The sequence below is a fragment of the Ascaphus truei genome, chromosome 5 (assembly GCF_040206685.1).
Source record: "Ascaphus truei isolate aAscTru1 chromosome 5, aAscTru1.hap1, whole genome shotgun sequence".
In the NCBI taxonomy this organism is placed as follows: Eukaryota; Metazoa; Chordata; class Amphibia; order Anura; family Ascaphidae; genus Ascaphus; species Ascaphus truei.
In genome coordinates this window covers 124,974,382-124,994,200 of record NC_134487.1, presented here as the reverse complement: position 1 = coordinate 124,994,200, position 19,819 = coordinate 124,974,382, and the positions used below count along the sequence as shown (strand labels likewise).

At 42.7% G+C, this 19,819-nt stretch overlaps 1 protein-coding gene across 1 annotated transcript in view; it reads right to left on the bottom strand.

Moving 5' to 3' along the window:
• C5H12orf42 (chromosome 5 C12orf42 homolog) overlaps positions 1-19,819 on the bottom strand; it is a 456,508-nt gene that overhangs the window by 225,524 nt on the left and 211,165 nt on the right. The window contains exon 6 of the mRNA XM_075599098.1: positions 9,865-10,038. Within this exon, the coding sequence (XP_075455213.1) occupies positions 9,865-10,038 (174 nt within the window). The remainder of the gene's footprint in view (positions 1-9,864; positions 10,039-19,819) is intronic.

Below are 19,819 nucleotides of genomic sequence, written 5' to 3'. Positions count from 1 at the left end.
AATATGTCTTAGAAAATGTGAGGCTTCTAAAAGACAAAAAATGTTATGTTGCGTTACAACAGGATCCTACTCTGGCTTTTTCCAAGAGCTTGAGGAAAATTCTACAGAAGGGTCTGGACAACAAAGTAATCTCACCACAAGAATTCAAGTATATGATGGTTGAGAAGCCTAAAATAGCCACATTTTATAGTATTCCTAAATTACATAAAAATGCCGTTAACCCCCCTGGAAGACCTATTGTCTCCGGCATAGAATCCGTCAATGAACCTGCCAGTACCTATCTGGACCAGGTTTTGAGACCATACGTGACCAATCTTCCTTCCCACACAATAGACACCACAGACATTCTAAGGAGAATAAACGGTATACAGGTATCCAAAGATACATTCTTGGCATCGCTCGATGTGGAATCCCTGTATACCAGTATCCAACATGATGTGGGAATCAGATCTGTGTCACATTTTCTGAGAACTCGTAGCTCTGATTGTAAAAATCATAATGAATTCATACTTGAGCTCTTGGATTATGTTCTAAAGCACAATTATTTTTTGTTTAAGGGCACCTTCTACCACCAACTCCAGGGTACTGCAATGGGCACCACGTGTGCCCCCACATATGCAAATATCTACCTGGGCTGGTGGGAGGAGATGACAGTCTTCTCTCAGGAGATGCTGACACATACACAGCATGTCGAACTATGGTCACGCTACATTGATGACGTGCTGTGTCTGTGGAATGGGACAGTGGCAGAATTTAATGCCTTCGTGACAGCACTAAACTGTAATGATCACAATTTACGCCTAACAAGTGAAATCAACCAGGACCAGATTACATTCTTGGACCTGGTAATTTTCAAGGATAACGATGGCATCCTACAGTCTACAGTCCACACCAAGGCCACTGCCACCAATAACTTGTTGTTATTCACTAGTCATCATCCCAGACCACAGGTTGAGGGCATCCCAGTGGGACAGTTTCTAAGAGCAAAAAGAAACTGCTCCACAAGTAGTGACTTTGAGAAACAATGTCAAATCATGAGCCAGAAGTTTATGGATAGAGGCTACAGTAAGAGCTGTATTAACAGAGCTTATAAACGAGCCAAATATTCAGACCGCAACACGTTACTGTATGGCAAAAAACAAATGGTGAACGAACCAAGTACAGTAAGAATAATTGGCACGTACAGCAGACAGTGGAGAGAGATCAAAAGGGTTCTCAATAAACACTGGCACATCCTCTTGGAGGATGATGTATACAAGTCAGTGCTTACTGATACTCCATCCATTACATACAGGATACCCAAAAACCTGTCTGATACTCTAGTACACAGCCACTACAAAACTCCAACTACAACAACTTGGCTCAGTAACACCACAAAGGGCACTTTCAAGTGCGGGACTTGTAAGGCTTGTAGTTTCATTAACTCACGAAAAACATTCAAAAATGCCACTGGTTCATCCACATATACAATTAGGGACTACTTCAACTGTAAAACAAGTGCTGTGATTTATCTAGCGACATGTAGATGCGGTTTGATGTATGTGGGCAAAACCTCTCGCCAACTACGTCGCCGCATCCTGGAACATGCAAGCACCATCAGGAATGAAGTAGATACGCCACTGGCACGACACATCAATCTGTCACATCACGGTGACACTACATCAGTGGCATTTCAAGGCATTGAACATGTATCACTCGGCCTCCGTGGAGGCGATATTGACAATGCCCTACTGAGGAAAGAGGCTAGATGGATTTTTATTCTGGGCACGCAGGCACCTCATGGTTTGAATGAGGATTTCAACTACATTGCATTCCTGTGAGATCCTCTCCACCATGTGGCCTATCTAACCTCCTAGCCCTCCAACACACTTATGTATAGGATTACCAATACTTACCTTAGAACCATTGTGTACCCCTATGCTAATGTATGCATCCATTCAAATGCCCAGATTCCCATAACATAGTAATCATTAGAGGGCACATATATGCATCACATTTACACAATCACAGTATAAGTACTCAGATCTTAATAATACAGCAATTATAAGAGGGTACATTCATGCATCACATCATTCAATAAGGCAACCAGTCATTTTGCGTGCATCTGCTTTATTAAAGTTTTTTAACCACCATATCTATTTTTAACCACAGGACACCCCTGCTATAGACCCTGTTTGTGTAACTGATACCAGGGGCCGCGCTGACAGCATTAGGTAAAGGAGGGACTTTTCCTCTGAATGTGTTACCAGCGCTCCATGGCAACAACAGGGTATTTAAGGCAGGTCTATGCAGGGCGTCCTCCCTCCCCGGAAGAAGTTCCCTTGTCTGGAACGAAACGCGCTTCGGGATGACGTCATAGCGACGCCGGCTGTACTGTTGCAATGTCAAACTCATAGGAGTTTGCTCACGCTCTGTAGAATAGATTAATACTTTGATGTGGGCCACAGATGTGGATCCCACTAGCTAGCAAATAGGTATATCAGACCTCCTGCTGGCACTGGCCAGCCCAAAGTATATTTACACAGTAGGGTTGTGAGAATTCTCCCCCCCCCTCCCCCCTGAAAGGAGGTGCAAAGCGTGAGTTCTGGCTATTAGTCTGGGTTCCCCCAAGCCCTGTTGAAACAGGTTGACCACGGGGTATACTTACTTGCACCCACCTCCCAGCAGCGCTCCCATTGATCTATTACCAGGGGGGTCCTTCCCTGCCTGGGTTTGCATTTGGCTTCCTGTGTATGCAGCAGTGCTATGTGCCCTACTGCAGTTTTGTAACACAGTGCTGCACTATCAATGCTCCCAGTGTTCGTGTGTATCACAATACCCATGTAGATTGCACACCAGTTACTTCCCTGACAGGGTTATATTTACTGTGCATCTACTGAACCACTTCCATACAAGTATTGTGAGAATCTATAGTTACACTATTCTACTGTGCTTCACACTAGTTATGACACTACCTGGTCATCTAGAGTGATTGCACATCAGAACTGCACAGTACACATTTTAGGTTTTAAATATATTTGTCATGTTTGCTTTTTTCCATTACATTAATAAAAGTTTATTATTTTCATTTAGTAGGGTTGAGTGCATCATAAAGGGTTCTTTCCTCTCTCCTCCCATACGCTTATGTTTCACCCTGATAGCACCTCCCTAGAAAGTCTATTTTGAGCTGAGCAGGATTTTCCCCTCCCCACCCCCCTCCCTCAACCCCACTGACTGCAGACATGGACCCCACTGAGTTAGGGAAGACTGTTTCCACCCAAGGGAATCTTCTCGGAAACCACAAGAAACAGCTTTAGGACCAAGACCAACCACTGGTCCTGATCTCATCTCTGAATACTATTGCTGCCAGACTGGATACCCTCCAGATTGCACCAATCCCTGCAGTCCCCACACTCGCGGCTCCTCCAGACCTTCGGGAACACTGTATACCTGCCTGTCTACGTTATGGAGGAGATCCTGCTAGCTACATGGGATTCTGAAACCAGTGCTCCATTCAGTTTGAGCTCCAGCCATCCATATTTGCTTCTCATCAGGCAAGGGTAGCGTACATCAGCTCCCTGCTCTCCAACGAGGCCATAGCATGGGCATCTCCATTATGGAAGAGTGATGTTCCCCTGGTAAATGACTCTACTGCCTTCATCCAGGACTATTGGAGGGTGTTTGATGCCCCAGGATAGGTATCCTCCGCCTGCACGGATCCATCAGGGTGCACGCACTGTGGGGTAATACGCTATTGAATTCTGGACCCAAGCTGCCGAGGTGGGTTGAAATAACCTGACTTTAGGAGCCGCCTTTTGGCAGAGTCTATCCGAGCATCTGAATGATGAGCTAACTGGCCGAGATGATTCAAGCGATTTGGAGGACCTCATCGCTCTGTGTATATGCATGGACCTGTGTATTCAAGAACGTCAAACGGAGCGAGAACTATCTTGCAAAACTACCAGATTTCTTCCCGCAACCCACTTCCGGTTCCCCTCGAGATGAAAAAGAGCCCATGCAGTTAGCTGGTACGAGGTTGTCCGAAGAGGAGATGCACAGGAGATGTATCAATGGTCTATCTGTTCTGCGGCGGTAGCGGTGGTAGGGGACACTTCACCCAGAAGTGCCCTGCTAATTCGGGAAATGCTAGTGCCTAGAGAGTGTTGGGAAATCATCTCTAGGCATTTCAGTTATTCCTCCTCCAAGATCCCGTCAACGGCTCCTGATTCCAATCAACGCATCATGGGGGACTTTATTCATGAATGCACAGGCCTTTATGGACTCTGGTGATGCTGACAACTTAATTGACCAATCTTTTAAAGCATCTCACACCATTCCCTTATGTCCACAAACAATAAGGTGAGTGTGAGGGATAGCGCTTCCCTGTGTTGGGGCCCAGTGGTGCACTTATAATACTTTCCTTGTCATAGTCCTGACCAGGACAATCAGCAACACATAGCAAATCTGCAACGTGGTCCAACTGCGTGACGCGCTACTCCTTGCAGGAATGATTCCACCGTCTGACTCCTCTGGGAGGGCCCCCCAGCCAGATGATCCTTTGAGAACAGTCTCTACTATTGAGTCCAGATCTCCTTTCAGCTATCAAGCTGCACTGGCGTTCAGGCAACGTCCTGCAGCATATCTCTCTCTCTAGCTATATGGAAAAAGTCCCTATCTTAAGGCCTTCCCTATATCACGCACATAGAACACTTCTACAGTGGCTCAGGGAACTAACTGGGCCCTGGGGGATTACCTCTGGCCTAGTCCCCTCATGCAGAAGATCTCTTACTGTAGAGTCTGTCTGATCCCAGACTCTGGCTGCGATCACCGCGTGCAACTGGCACCGGTGATATCACATAACACTGTATATACTATAGAAAGCACCCCCCTTTGCCCTGAGGGGCCTTCCCTGAAACAGCCAAAGCTAACTTCTCTGGCTGCACTGCAAAGCAACACTGTCGCAACTTAGCTATTCTGCTCAGCTAAGGTGGCAGCATCCCTATCTGGGGTCTGTCCCTAGCTGCAGCAACTCACTGATGACTCAGGGCTAGCTGGGGCCTGGGGAGGTTACTCTGGCCTAGTGTATTGGTCACTGACCCTACACACCTACCTCCTCCCCTGTCTGCCTCCCATCCCTGAGTGACTTCCTTCCTGCAATCCTGCTAATATCCCTAACTAGATCCTCCCCTAAACAGGAGGATTCCTCAGCCCTATTGGCTAAGCTAAAGCACCTGACTGCCTGCAGCTATGCCTCCTTGGAACTGTAGTTCCCAAGGAGGCTCTTGCCTATGGAGACCGCATGGGCACCTCTCTAATGGCTGCTTACCTTTTTCTATCTGCACCTGTGCTATCCTAGTGACTGCCGCGCCACTTTCCTGCGCATGCGCAACATCTAGGGGGCCTTCCTGCCACTCTCCCTTCTCCTGCGCTTTGTCTGCCACCTCTTAGATGGCCGTCGCAACTCCTGGCATTCTGCAGCGCATGCGTGGCCATTTTGCCACACACAAGATGGCCGCCGCACTCGTCCGCGCATGCGTGAGTGTTCTCGCACGCACGGTCAACTCCAACATGGCGGCGCCCGCCTCAATGGCGGCGCCACCCAGTGGAGAGCCGCCGGAACCTCCCTGCACCTCCTGCTGCCGGCTATCTTGCCGCACCACACTTGCTGACCACGAGGCACCTACCCTCACCCTAGGGGGTTCGCGGGGAAGCGCACCAGAGCCGGGGACACGCGCTGGTAAGGGGACCAGAGCCATACATACGACCCGTTTTATGAAGGTTTGTACTACGGTATAGCACTAAATATAATCTTAGTACATATGGTCAATTATTGCACTTTAACTGTGCTAATTGTTTTACTTGAGTAAACATAAGGATTTGTTATGATTTCTTATTCTCTTCAACAACAATGTGAAGATTAGAAGCTAATGAGGTGTGGAGTACACAGTGTGTGCGACACTGTAACACCAGGTGTGTTCAAATTACAGATTGGGAACCCTTCATAGAAATAATATGTTAATAACTGTTAGGGATAGAAGAGCTCTGATACCAAGATTTGCCATTTCTACAGAATTTTATCTACGTGGATATTTTATTGCAGATGATGTTCAAACGTGTCTTAGTAACACACACTTACGTGTGCAATAAACACAAACGTTTTAGTGCTATGTTACAAGGGGATAAAGAGTATTTATTCACTTCTTTTAAAATAAAATCGACTTCTATTGCATCTCTTTGTTGTTTCAGCATAAATACAGACTTTAAATATGGTCCAAAAAACTTTGCCACATTATTTAAGCATTAGGATTTCCTGCAATCAAACAAAGTACAAAAGCACTACCATTTAAATATAATTTTACCAAATGAACAAACATAGGAAAACAACATTTACTTTAGCAACCAAAAGTATTTCCATTTCCAGGAAGACTCACGTTAGAATACGTTACTGTTTACAATGTATAGTAACACCTTCTTCAATGCTCAATCCTGAGTTACATGCTGTAGACCATGCACTATTTCAGTAGCCCTACTTTGCACAATCTCAATCTTTTATGGTCTCCAGAACTGAACACAGTACTCTAGGTGGTGTCTTACCAGTTATATACAAAGTGGCATACCCTCTTCCTACTGCTAATACCTCTCCCTATACATAAGGTGACCATATCTGTCCCGGGTCAAACCAGGACGTTCGCGTCTGTACGGCTGGTAATTTTAAAAAAACGGTACATTTACTACAATGTCAGGTCACACAACAAAAAACGGGATTGTCCTGGCTAAACCGGGACATCTGGTCACACTACCTATACACCTAGCATCCTGCTGGCTTTCTCTGTTGCTTTGTTAAATATATTTATAGCCGTGGCTGCCTTCCTGTCACGTAAGTTCTCATAGCTACAGGCAGTGACAGGTTATTCTGTGGGTTTACTCCTCCTCATGCTGCCTCTCTGAGTAACAGGGTTGGAGGCAAATGGGAGTCTGTGTATAACCAATCCTGGTGCAGACCCTGTGCCCCCCCCCTCTGAGCCTTAGGGAGGAAGTGTTCCAAATTGTGTCAATCCAGCTCTCCCGCTCATGGGGTAGAGGAGTGAAGCTCTGAGTCTCTCCCGGCTGGGAGAGAGAATCCAGCTCAGCCCCTCCTGGGGTTGAGACATGCCTCCAGCTCCTCCTGGAGCAGAGATGCAGCCAAGATCTGTGCAGAGCACAAGGCCTCCATATTGCCAGAGGGCCAGCACCATCCAGGGGTCTGGGACCCATTCTCCAATACAAGGTATACGCTGTAATAACATCCTGCAGTGGCTGCCTGAATAAAGATCCCTTTTTATATACTCCTGCTTAAGTAACAGTCTATTGGGTAGGAGTATTAGAGATATCTGTCATGGTGGGCACTGTCTTCAGGATCCCTGAAGCCTACTTTGACTGGAGGCGCTGATGACACCAAACTTAGTCTGAGGATCACCAAAAGACTGTCCTGTTTCCCCTTATCATTGTGGAAGCTCATCTCTCATGGACCCTCACAGGTAACCAGCACCACACAGACCTGTAGCCAGGGAAAGATCTCCAGGGTGGGGGGGGAGGAGGGGGAAAGCAGTGCTACCTATTGATAGGATTATATTGTAGCATAACAGAATATATCTTGACACTGGAGATTTCAATATATGTGATTCAAAAAGTCTCATATTTACATTTGTAGACATATTACACATGCTGAACATTGAAATTGTAATAGGACATTGGATCGGTCTTGGTCTGCGATATCATTTAACACAGTCTTAGCATAAGGAGCACCAGCATACACGGAGTGTTCTAGAAAATCAAGCTTCTGTCCTTTTGTTTTATTCTTCAAGGTTACCTCACAGTTCAAAACAAAAATGCAAAGGAAAAAGGAAAACAAAGCAGGAAAATAAATCTTAGGTCTTTGAGCACTAACTAAACAAATTAAAGCACGCTCCCATCAGTTGGGCAGCTAAGATGCTCACCAAAATATAATGCTACAATCAACAATACACTGTTTTCCATCTGTACACCTCAGGCAGTCCCTTCTTTTTCCTCGGGCAGTGGAGGGGAATAGGAGAGTGTTTGCAGGCCTGTAGTTTATATACACAGTGCTAGCAGCTCTACAGGTGAGTATCATTAGCTAGGATCACTTTTAGTTTATGCACCTGGAAGCTTGGCTTGTGTAGTCTTCCCTGACTGTTAAAGTGAGAGACTACAATGCATTAGACGCCTGTAGAGCACCTAATATTCGTGGTCATGTATATCTCCCCTCCACTGCTTTGCCCCACACTTTATCACAGAAACAAATGGGGGGAAAATCTGACGGAAATGCAGTATTTGTTTAAGAACTAATTACAGATATTTAAAATGAAAGGTGAATTACAGTAAGTAAAGCTCAGAGTACTACAGGGATTGAAATAAGATACAGATATGCACTGATAGAACTCAACCAAGAGTAACCAGTGCTAATCAATTATAGAAGTCATGAGAATCCATGGGAGAAGAAAAACATTTTAATTCATGTGTTATTTGTGGGAGTTTTTTAAAATGTTCATGAAACCAAAGAAATCACTGGGTTTTCCAGTTGTTATTCTTAGCAGGTTTTTAAAATATGTAACTTAAAGTCAGCCCTGTATCAAATGTCTTGCGAACATGCAATGCAACCAGGATAACTAGGGAAACCAAAGCGTCCATTATATTTATTTTTATTAAATAAACATTATTTATATTTAACATTATTATAACATAAATATTTATTATCAGACATATTTATAATGTAATAGAGTAATATGATTTGAAAACATTTTTCTTTGGTGAAACAAACAAATATTAAAATAAAGCACACTAAATACACATGTAGGTTTAGTACATAGCCTTAAAAGTTATTAACATTAATACTTCCAATAAATATCTGAAAATGGCGTATGATCTAGTTTAGCAAACACCTTCCATGGACTAGGGTTCGCACCTCTCGTAAAATGTTAGGAGTGTTGCGGGTTAAATGTTTACCTGTTTTCCTACATTGCAGTGTAAAAACTACAGCTTATGCCTGGAACAATGGGCAAAATAGGAATGATGTCTACTACTTAGCAGTATAGAATGAAAGTATCTGTTAGGGAAATTGAGAATTTGCAGCTAAAAGTTATTTTCTTGTTCACCATACTGCAAAGGAAGTACATCTGTCAGCAGTGTTGCATCCATATAGTGTGTAACTAAAGCAAGGACATACTGTATGAGCAAGAAGGATGCAATAGTACTGCAGTTAGGCAGGTTGTGGAGGTGAGAGAAACAGAGGGGGGGATTATGCGTAAGAGAACAAGCTGGCATTAGGGTAATACTATGGGAAGTCAAGCTGTGCAATGGGGATATGTGAAGGCCAATGTATGTATAAAGAGACTTGATCCTTCCTCGCCTGGCAGGTAATCCAGCATTAGGAGGTCAGACTTTTCCTCAGAATCCTCCTGATCTTTGGTTTCTCATACTTTTTAGTGTTACCATTTACTCCTTTCCCAAATATAGCATTTTGCTTTTTGAAAACAAAGAAGTAATCATTGTGGCCCATATTTACAAAGTGGTCATTTGTCATAAGACATGTTATGGCCCATTCAAATCAATAGGCTGTAATGTGTCTTCAGATGCCGAAAGGAATCTTACGGCATAGCCAAGCCCTTAATGTTTTAATATCCCAACGCCAAGGACAAAAACAGCTTTTAGATTACTTGAATGTATAACTCAGATACACAGTACATACCATAAACCCGTTAACAGCCAGAGTAACTAGCAACACATTTCTCATATTTGCAATGTTTATCCCTCCAGCAGAGAAAAGGTTAGGTAAGGGTCGTTTATTACAGCAGTAAGATATATTTATTAAGGAGGTGAGGCTCACACCTGAGGTTGGGAAGTCTTTATCCGACACACTATCTGGATTTTGTAGAGACAAAGAAGAACCAGTGCATGGAACAATCATTTCAAGTTCATCAAATGCATTCTGAGTACCATTGCTGATTATAGACATCTGTACACTTTCACCATCTTCCCCAACACTGCAAGACTCTGAGAATGCTAGAAAAAGAGAATAATTGATGTTAAAAACATCAGTTCCATTTTATTAACCAATACAAATACCATAAAATAGTATTCATTCAAACGTGACTTTTTCAACATGTACTCTCTCAACAATATGCTGTATGCGTTCTATGCAGAAAACATATTGTCTCCCATAGTTACATTAACATAATTGGTTAATTTGTTATTACAATATATGCGTATGTGGCCCGGACAGGGTTTGTAGCATTGAGGGACCTATTCAGTAAACTTTGATAAGTGACTTATCAACTGTTTTGAGCACTTTTGTAGCAAGGTTGCATGTGGAGCTATTCGGAGAGCTCTGATAAAATGCCAAACTCACTACAAAACTGCTTCTTCCCGATCGGTAGCACTCCCACTCAGAGAAACCGAGCGACAGCTCAAAAATGCTCCAGCTCTAATTTTGTGCAAAATTGAGATCTTCAGGTAGCTCTGATATTAACATCGCAGGTGCAACTCACAGATTCTGATCTGCGTTGTGCATCTGATGGAGAAAATGTATTCTGCATAGGATTTTGGGGGTTCAATTTGAGCTTGTAGGTGTTCTGTATGTTGCATAGGATTGAAGCAAGGGGTTCCCGGGGCTGACCCATATTCATTTCAGCTCCGGGGACCCCCTGCTTCAATCCTATGTGATAAAAATACATTTGCAGCCAACTTCCTTACCTTAGCGGCTAACCGCTAAGGTAGTGAATGGGTTAAATACTAGTGCCTGGTTTGTTGGTGATGGAGGGGGTAGGTGAAGGTTGTAATTACCCTAGGGTGTGTAGTTAGGACAATCTGGAGGATTGTGGGAGGAGCTAACCTCTTCATTATCTTAGTGGTTACTACCGCTAAGGTAATGAAGGTCTAAATCACTCCCGCTACCCACCCAGTAAGCCTAAACACCCACCTTGGGCCAAATACCATATTCATAGTTGCTCCAGGGTGGATTAACCCCTCCTGCAAGGCTTAAACACCCTCCCTGGGGTGACTACCTCTTCACCCACCCCCTCTACCACCAACATCACACAGGAATGGGCAAAAGTGCTATTAGCCAAAGATGGTTAATAATGATTCTGCCCAGTCAAATAATCATTACAGAGCAATAAAATACATTACTATGAAAAAAAACACATTACTATAACACAAAAGTCTAGTAATTTCATCCATTGATTGTCACTGTGGTCATCTATGCCTTCAACGGTTCACAGATAGCCACATTGGCAAGCAATGGCCACCCACCAACACCCCCTCCTCTACCACCAAACCCCCCTCCAAACACACACTGCATTGGCCAAAAGGCCTATTATCCATATCTGATGATAGATTGTGATAGAATAAAACCAAAACATTTCAGTCCTCCATAACAAGACCGATTTCTCTCAATTCAAGCTATTTACGGGATGATTTTACTGCTCTCGTTATGGAGGACTGAAATGTTTGGTTTGATTCTATCACGATCTATCATCACTTCGAGTCAGATATCAGTGATGTGTATGTAATTTGCTATTGAATGTGCACATTCTAGCACTGTGCTTTTTTAACATTATATTCTTGTCAATAAATTTGAATATTTGGAGCAGGCGCTTCTTTTCTTCTCGATATTTTAATACCTAATACTTATTGCATAAGAGCTGCATGATGCAGCCATTCCATTGATATAGCACACCCATGTTGTATTTAATTTTATAAATCACTGGGTACAGTACGAGGATTATGTATGAAAAAGGAATATTTATTATTAGTAGTAGTAGTAGTATGTATATATGTATGCTATCTTTATTTATATAGCACCATCCATGTACATAGCGCTTTACAGCAGTAATACACATGACATAATAGAAATAAGCACTTCAACATAAATGTAGACATTTGGAAAAGGCGTCCCTCTCCCGAAGAACTTACAATCTAAGTGGTACTGTAAGTAGGGAGAACTTACAGAGACAGTAGGGGAGGTGTTCTGGTAAGTGCATATACAAAGGGTCATGGTAAATGTAAAAACTGGTAGGGGAGGAAATTAAAAAGAAGAGGAAGGCGTTTAGATTCTTGAAGTCAGAAGAGACAAAGGCATCATATCAGAATTATAAGGAATGAAACAAAAATTGCAAAAGGACAATCAAATTAGCAAAAATAGATAATGAAAAAAGAATTGCAATAGCAAGTAAGATCAACCCTAAAAAGTCCTTCAGGTACCTTAATAACAAAAAAAATCAGAAAAGAAAATATAGGACCCTTTCAGTGTGAGATGGGTAGGCAGATTATTGGACATAAGGAAAAAGCAGAGGTATTAAACACATTTTTTGCCACTGTGTTTACCAGGGAAGAATCAATTCAATAGTAGTACCGCAGGAGGAAGCCACAACCTCTATATTAACAAATAATTGGCTAACAGAGGAAAAAGTTCATAGACGGCTTGATAAAATGAAAGTAAATAAGTCATCTGGCCCCGATGGCATACATCCAAGAGTTCTCAAGGAGTTAAGTTCAGTAATAGCCAAACTATTACATTTAATATTCAAGGACTCCATTTCCACAGGCCCAGTACCACAAGATTGGCGTAAAGATCACAACCGGCAAAATACAGACCTGTAAGCCTGACTTCAATAGTGGGGAAACTACTTGAAGGTTTAATACGGGATAATATTCAGGAATACCTAATGGAAAACAAAATTATTAGTAATAGTCAGCATGGATTTAGGAAGGATAGATTATGCCAAACTAACCTTATTTGTTTCTTTGAGGCGTTAAGTAGGAATTTAGACCAGGGTAATGCAGTTGATATGATCTACTTAGATTTTGCAAAGGCTTTTGATACGGTTCCACACAAGAGGTTAGTGTACAAAATAAAACAAACTGGACCAAGTAAAAATATATGCACCTGGATTGAAAACTGATTGAAGGATATACAACAGAGTTGTCATAAATGGAACTTTTTCAGGTTGGGAAATGTATAATCACTGCTCAACCTTAATATTCAAATCTCATAGGTAAAAAGTGGTGCATGGGAAATGGATTCACATTATATGTAGGAATGGTCTAAGATGACCAAGAAAGAAATCACATAAGTTTGCACTCAACTAAATTATAACTCTGAGTGGATAGAAATAATTTCCAAGCCATATGGGTTACCAGAAGGTTAAAACACAAAACAAAAAATTATTTAATAATACATCATTTAATTCTTCTAATTGAAATCTATTTATAGTTTTAGCTTATATATAAAAATTATCTTAAAACAATTCTCTAAAGAAAGCAGCGACGGAGCAAGTCGGCAAACCATGGTGTGGGTGTATTTATATAGGACAAATGTCTGTATTCAATATACTATCACGGCGGTCCTATTTGTAGTTATAGGTGCATAGATACAGAACTAATCAGTACAAGTCTGTATAGAGTACAAATAGCAGTATGACAATAGGCTTGAGTATGCCTAGCTATATTCACTTCATACACCAAAACTGGCTTACATAAGCCAAAGACCGTCTCTAATGCGTCACTACACAGAATGCATCTATATTCCCATAAAGTATATACTCCTCAAAGATGGGACATAGTACTCCTTAAGTGTGCATCGTGTCTATAGTGCGCTAAATATCACCCGTGTTCTTGATGTAACCCGTTAGCTACAGGGTTATAGCCTCCCGCTCCGTCTTCAAGCTCCAAAACAAAAACCGTCTGACGTCATTAGTCTGCGCGTCGCCTGACACCCGACGATCGTTTCACGCCTACTTGGCGCTTCTTCCTTGAAGACGGAGTGGGAGGCTATAACCCTGTAGCTAACGGGTTACATCAAGAACACAGGTGATATTTAGCGCACTATAGACACGATGCACACTTAAGGAGTACTATGTCCCATCTTTGAGGAGTATATACTTTATGGGAATATAGATACATTCTGTGTAGTGACGCATTAGAGACGGTCTTTGGCTTACGTAAGCCAGTTTTGGTGTATGAAGTGAATATAGCTAGGCATACTCAAGCCTATTGTCATACTGCTATTTGTACTCTATACAGACTTGTACTGATTAGTTCTGTATCTATGCACCTATAACTACAAATAGGACCGCCGTGATAGTATATTGAATACAGACATTTGTCCTATATAAATACACCCACACCATGGTTTGCCGACTTGCTCAGTCGCTGCTTTCTTTAGAGAATCGTTTTAAGATAATTTTTATATATAAGCTAAAACTATAAATAGATTTCAATTAGAAGAATTAAATGATGTATTATTAAATAATTTTTTGTTTTGTGTTTTAACCTTCTGGTAACCCATATGGCTTGGAAATTATTTCTATCCACTCAGAGTTATAATTTAGTTGAGTGCAAACTTATGTGATTTCTTTCTTGGTCATCTTAGACCATTCCTACATACACTTTTTCAGGTTGGGCTAAAATTGTGAGTGGCGTACCTCAGAGATCGGTACTGGGACACCAGATTTTTAACTTATTTATTAATGACCTTGAGGTTGACATAGAGAGCAAAGTCTCCACCTTTGCTGATGAAACTAAATTGTGTAAGGTAGTAGAATCAGAGCAGGATGTAATCTCTCCCCAGAACAGTGATTCCCAAACAGGGTTCCGTGGAACCCTGGGGCTCCTTGAAGCAGTCTCAGGTGTTCCTCCTATGGACGCCCACCCCCCCCCCCCGGGGGTGGGTTTTTTTGGTATGTATTTTTTAGGGTAGATTGAGAGAGAGTGGTATAATTGACGGAAGGTAGGGGCGAGTGAGAGAAGAGAGGGGGCAGGAGGGAGTGAGTGAGGAAAAGAGGGAGTAAGAGTGAGACGCAAGGGATAAATACATGCGAGGCGGGAGGGTGGAGAGTTAGTGAGATGGATGGGAGAGAAATACATGGGTAAAGGGTGGGAAATAGAGGTGGCTCGTGAGGTGTGAAATGTTGTGACTGACCCCTGTCTAACCTAATATGTGTCAGCCAGATAGGGGTTCCCCGAGATTTTTCGAAATACTTCAAGGGTTCCTCCAAACAAAAAAGGTTGGAAATTACTGCTCCAGAAGGACTTGGAGAGACTGGATTTCAGCATGAGAGAAGCTGATATAGGTTTAGGAGAGAGTAAAGCAATTCTAGCAGCAGTGTTTTGCATAGATTGTAGCAGAGACATTGAGACAGGAAGACCGGACAGTAGAAGGTTACAATAGTCAAGATGGAGAGAATGAGGGCTTGAGAGAAAGGGCGTATCTTTGCAATGTTACGGAGGAACAATCAACAGGTTTTAGCTACATTGAGAATGTGAGAGGAGAATTTGAGAGAGGAGTCAAATTTAACATCTAGGCAGTGTGCTTGTGATACTAGGTTTAAGATAGTACTGCCAACAGTAAAGTAGAAGGGGGAAGCACGGCCAGGCATGCGGGGGAAGTTTAAGGAGCTCCATCTTTGACATGTTACGTTTGAGTTGGCGGAGGGCCATCCAGGATGATATAGCGGAGTGACATTCAGAAACTTTGATCTGTACAGCAGGCGTAAGGTCAGGGGTTCAAAAAGGTAAATTTGTGTCATCAGCATAGAGGTGATATTTGAACCCAAGAGATGGGATAAGGTCATCTACAGAGAGTGTGTAAAGAAAGCAGAGGTTCGAGGACACACCCCAGGGGCACGCCCACAGAGAGATCGACAGTGGAGGAGGAGTTGTTGGCAAATGAGACACTGAAAGTACGATGGGAGAGGTGAGAGGAAATACAGTGTAGAGCTCTGTTATGGATTCCAAGGTATAGAGAATTTGAAGAAGAAGAGGGTAGTCCACAGTATCAAAGGCTGCAGAGAGGTCAAGCAGTATGAGAAGAGTGTAATTGTCTTTGGCAGCATGGAGGTCAATAGCTATTTTAGTGGGGGCTGTTTCAGTGGAATGAGCAGTGCGGAAACCAAAGTGTAGAGTATCTAGGAGAGAATAGGTGGTTAGAAAATGGAGCAAGTGAGAGAATACAAGGCATGGAGAAGGAAGGAGAGATGGCGATATATGAATGGCATTAGAGCAATAACATCAATTACATAAGACAATGTACGGTAGAAGTAATAATAACTTGATTTCATCTAGCACTTTTCTCTCAATAAGACTCAAAGCACTTCACAATTACAGTTTAGTGTGCGGTACGCAGCATATAGAATTTTTACAGACACGGTCCCTGCCCAGGTGAACTTACAAACTTTTTTTTGGTGCCTGAGGCACAGAGAGATAAAGTGACTTGTCCAAGGTCACAAGAAGCTGACACCGGGATTTGAACCGGGCTCCCCTGATTTAAACTCAGTTTACAGAGTCAGTTCATTGAGCTGCTCCTTCAGTACTGTAGCTACCTTAGACATAGTATGTCGAAACATTGAGCATAAAATCTGAAACAGACTTGTTCTTTTGTTTGTTTCGCTTATCATATGCAAAGAATTAAAAATGATGAGAAAGGAGAATGTGGGTTTTACCAAACTAGATGAAAAGCAAACAATATGCATATCAGCATCCCAAGGAAATGTGCCACTCTGCTGGGAAAGTTCAAGACAAAAGCTCTATGTGGCAAGACAGTTCAAAGCATATTGCACCTGTCAAAATGTCTGTCATCTTCTATAGAAGTGCATCGTTCTCTGAATGAAAGGGGAACCTCTAGCAAAGTCACTCAAAAACAACAGACCACTTTGTTTCCTTCCTCCAGCCAACTCCCCCATGTGAACGCCATTTAACTCCATGTTAAAGATTGCCTAAAAGGAACAGACAATGGGAAGGTCTCTTTCATTGTCAAGGACAGTTACACTTTAAAGATGATGCTGAAAGAAGGTTAAAATGGGTCAACAAGCAATTGTGGACCATGTGCATATCAGCCCAAAAACGTGTTAAAAATCACACAATAAAGTCTATACCAACTCTTGAAACTGGGAGTGGTGCATAAAAAAAAGAAATATACGAACACGGAGTATAAAATATTCTTGTTTCTATCTATGGATAATACATAATTGTATTAAATCCAGATGGTTAATGGCTACATTTATCATGGTGTTTAAATATTACCTTATAACATTTTATAATGGATATATGCAAAATAATATGTTGTGCAATAAAAAGAAATGGAGACTTTCAGATTGTGTCTTTAATACATCAATTTGGCACCTTGCGCTTTATCTTATTTTGTCTCTCTCCTTTACAATGTTTCCGAATTCTGCTGCTAGCTGCATAGGTTTCAAGTGCTTATCTTAAGCATTGTTGGCACTCTCTCTGCATAATCAGCAGCAGTGCTCAGCCAAGTGTAGGGAATTACTGTGGATAGTCAGCAGATCTGGTGTGTTAGAACGCCTGAAGTTCACACTGTTCTTTCCCTACCTGGGAGATCTGATGGTAAATAAAGCAGAAGGTGCAGTCCAACTTTAATATATACTATTGTATAATACTTTTTAACAAGTCTTTGCGCTTTTGTGCATTTTGTTTTTACCTTTAAGTTGTAGCGCTTCAGCGGTATTGAATTATTCCGCACTTCATTGTTTGAAAAGGCTGACATTTTCTCTCACAGGGGGGGGAGGGGGGGGCTCATTCAATATTGTCCCAAGCTTTGGACAATATTAAATCAGACCCATAGACCCAAAGCAGTAATAGGACTGGGGACTGTAAAATAAAATGCTTATTTTATTATTTATTCTAAGAAATTTGTTCTTTGATATGTTTGACTTTCCCTCGAATAATTTATGAAGAGATTGCACCTTTAGTAGACAGAAATGAAAGTAACCAAAATGTCTGCGAATGCTTAAAGTGAATGACTAGTCTGACCAATCCAAAAACAAATAACAACAATGTGTTCATAACCCGACAACCCATGGCCATGGCAACGCGACGCCGTCTGACGATATGTTGTGACGTCCGTGACGTCATTTGACGCTGTGATTCGGAAGGAAAAGGAAGGCGGCAGCAAGGAGGCGGCCACCACATGTAAGTGCCTAGGCGGCGGCGTACCTTAAAATCTGCCGCTTACAGTAGATGCAAAACTTTATGGTCTAACTGTATTCGTGCCTCGCTGGAGTCTGAATGGGAGTTTCTGTGTTAGTGCATAAACCCCCATACATGCTTGTCAACACCCATACTGTACACATTGCAGTTGCTTTGTCTTGTAGATCAGGGGTGTTCAACTCCAGTCCTCAAGCCCCTCAACAGGTCAGGTTTTCAAGATATTCCAGTGTAACACCCTTACTTACTTTATTTAGAACCAGCAGCATAGTCCTGACAGCAGGACTGGGTTTCGGCATACAAAATACAGCATCCACAATATCTTGCATTGCGAGTTAGTCCACCCTTGATCCCTACTTAAATCTTGGGAATGGAACCCAGCATAACTCCACACCAGAGCCCTACTTACACCTGGGAATAGAAATATGTCAATCCACCCCAGGTCCCTACTTAACCCTGGAAATGGACTGCTTCCTTCAGCAATGTAGACTCTTATAGCACCTCTATATGGGCCCTTGAACTGGAATACTGTCTGTAACAGGGGACTTATTCCGGTTCACAAATGTGCCTCTAATCCAGTAGTGTGGTGGTTAACTGCTGGTAGGCAGTTAACTAACACCACCTGGCTGATTACAGGGGTTAGAAAAAGCCTGGCTCTGAGACAGGAAGAGAGACTCCTTAGTCCACAACTGGGCTGAACAAGGAGACAGGCGTCTTGAGCCTGCCAAAAGAGACTGCAAGCTGACAACAAGACACAGGGGATAATACTTCTATACCTGGATCCTGACATTGCCTTATCACAGACGGGTGTGGACACCAGGAGAACAAAGAAGCCTTCCCCTACAGCAACCCAGCTAACAGATAAGACTTTCCTTTTAAGACTATTATCTATGTCTATCTAAGTATATGAATGTCTCTATGATTTGGGCTGGTGAATCGCTGGGCTAACCATGCAGTTAGAGAGTTAGTGTATATATACTCCAGAGTGGAGCAGATTTTGTTTGCTGATTTACATGTTTGCTGTGTTTAAAGCAACAGGCGCAATAAAGCCTTATTTTAATTTCACCTTAAAACAGTCTCCATTGCATACCTCTGAACACGTCTCTTACACTGTCCCTATATAGAATGAAATAAAAGGTGTTGCTTGCTGATTTACAGGCTAGAGGAGCCTGGAGACCTCCCTGATGTTATAGGGGTATGGGGCCACGTATCCCCTGGTGGTAGTGGGATTCTCATCTGGTCAGGTCCTCTCTGGGTGTCAGGTCTGAATACAAAATGGAGGAACCCAACTTTATATACTAAGAGGCATGGCCAGCACTCTGCCCCAATATCTGGGCAGGTTAACTGTTGCCACTTGGTCACCCCACTAGGCATGTGACCCTCTAGCAACTTCTAGAGAAGCACAAGGCCAGACATGTGCCTTGGAAGTGCAACATTAGAATAACATAATTGAAACTAACTCACATGTCAGAGCCTTGTGAGGGCTTAACCCCGGCACTGCCTGCAGCTACCAGGACTGGCATGCAGGGCAAAGAGAATTTCTAGCAGGGTGCAACACCAGCTTCAGCACAGGTGGCTCAATCACAGGCTCAGTCTGACTGAGCTTCTAATTGAGCCACCGGTGCTGAAGCAGCGACTGATTGAGCCACCTGTGCTGCACCTGGTATTTCCTGAAAACGTAACCTGTTGGGGGGAACTGGAGTTGAGCACCCCTATATTAGAGCAGTTGTGCGTTAAGTGGGGGGCACGCCCCCCAGACAGGGCGCAAGATTTTTATGGGGGCGGTGCATCAGTTGAGAAGGCCTCGCGCTCTTCCCCACGGCGTTCAAATGAAATGCTG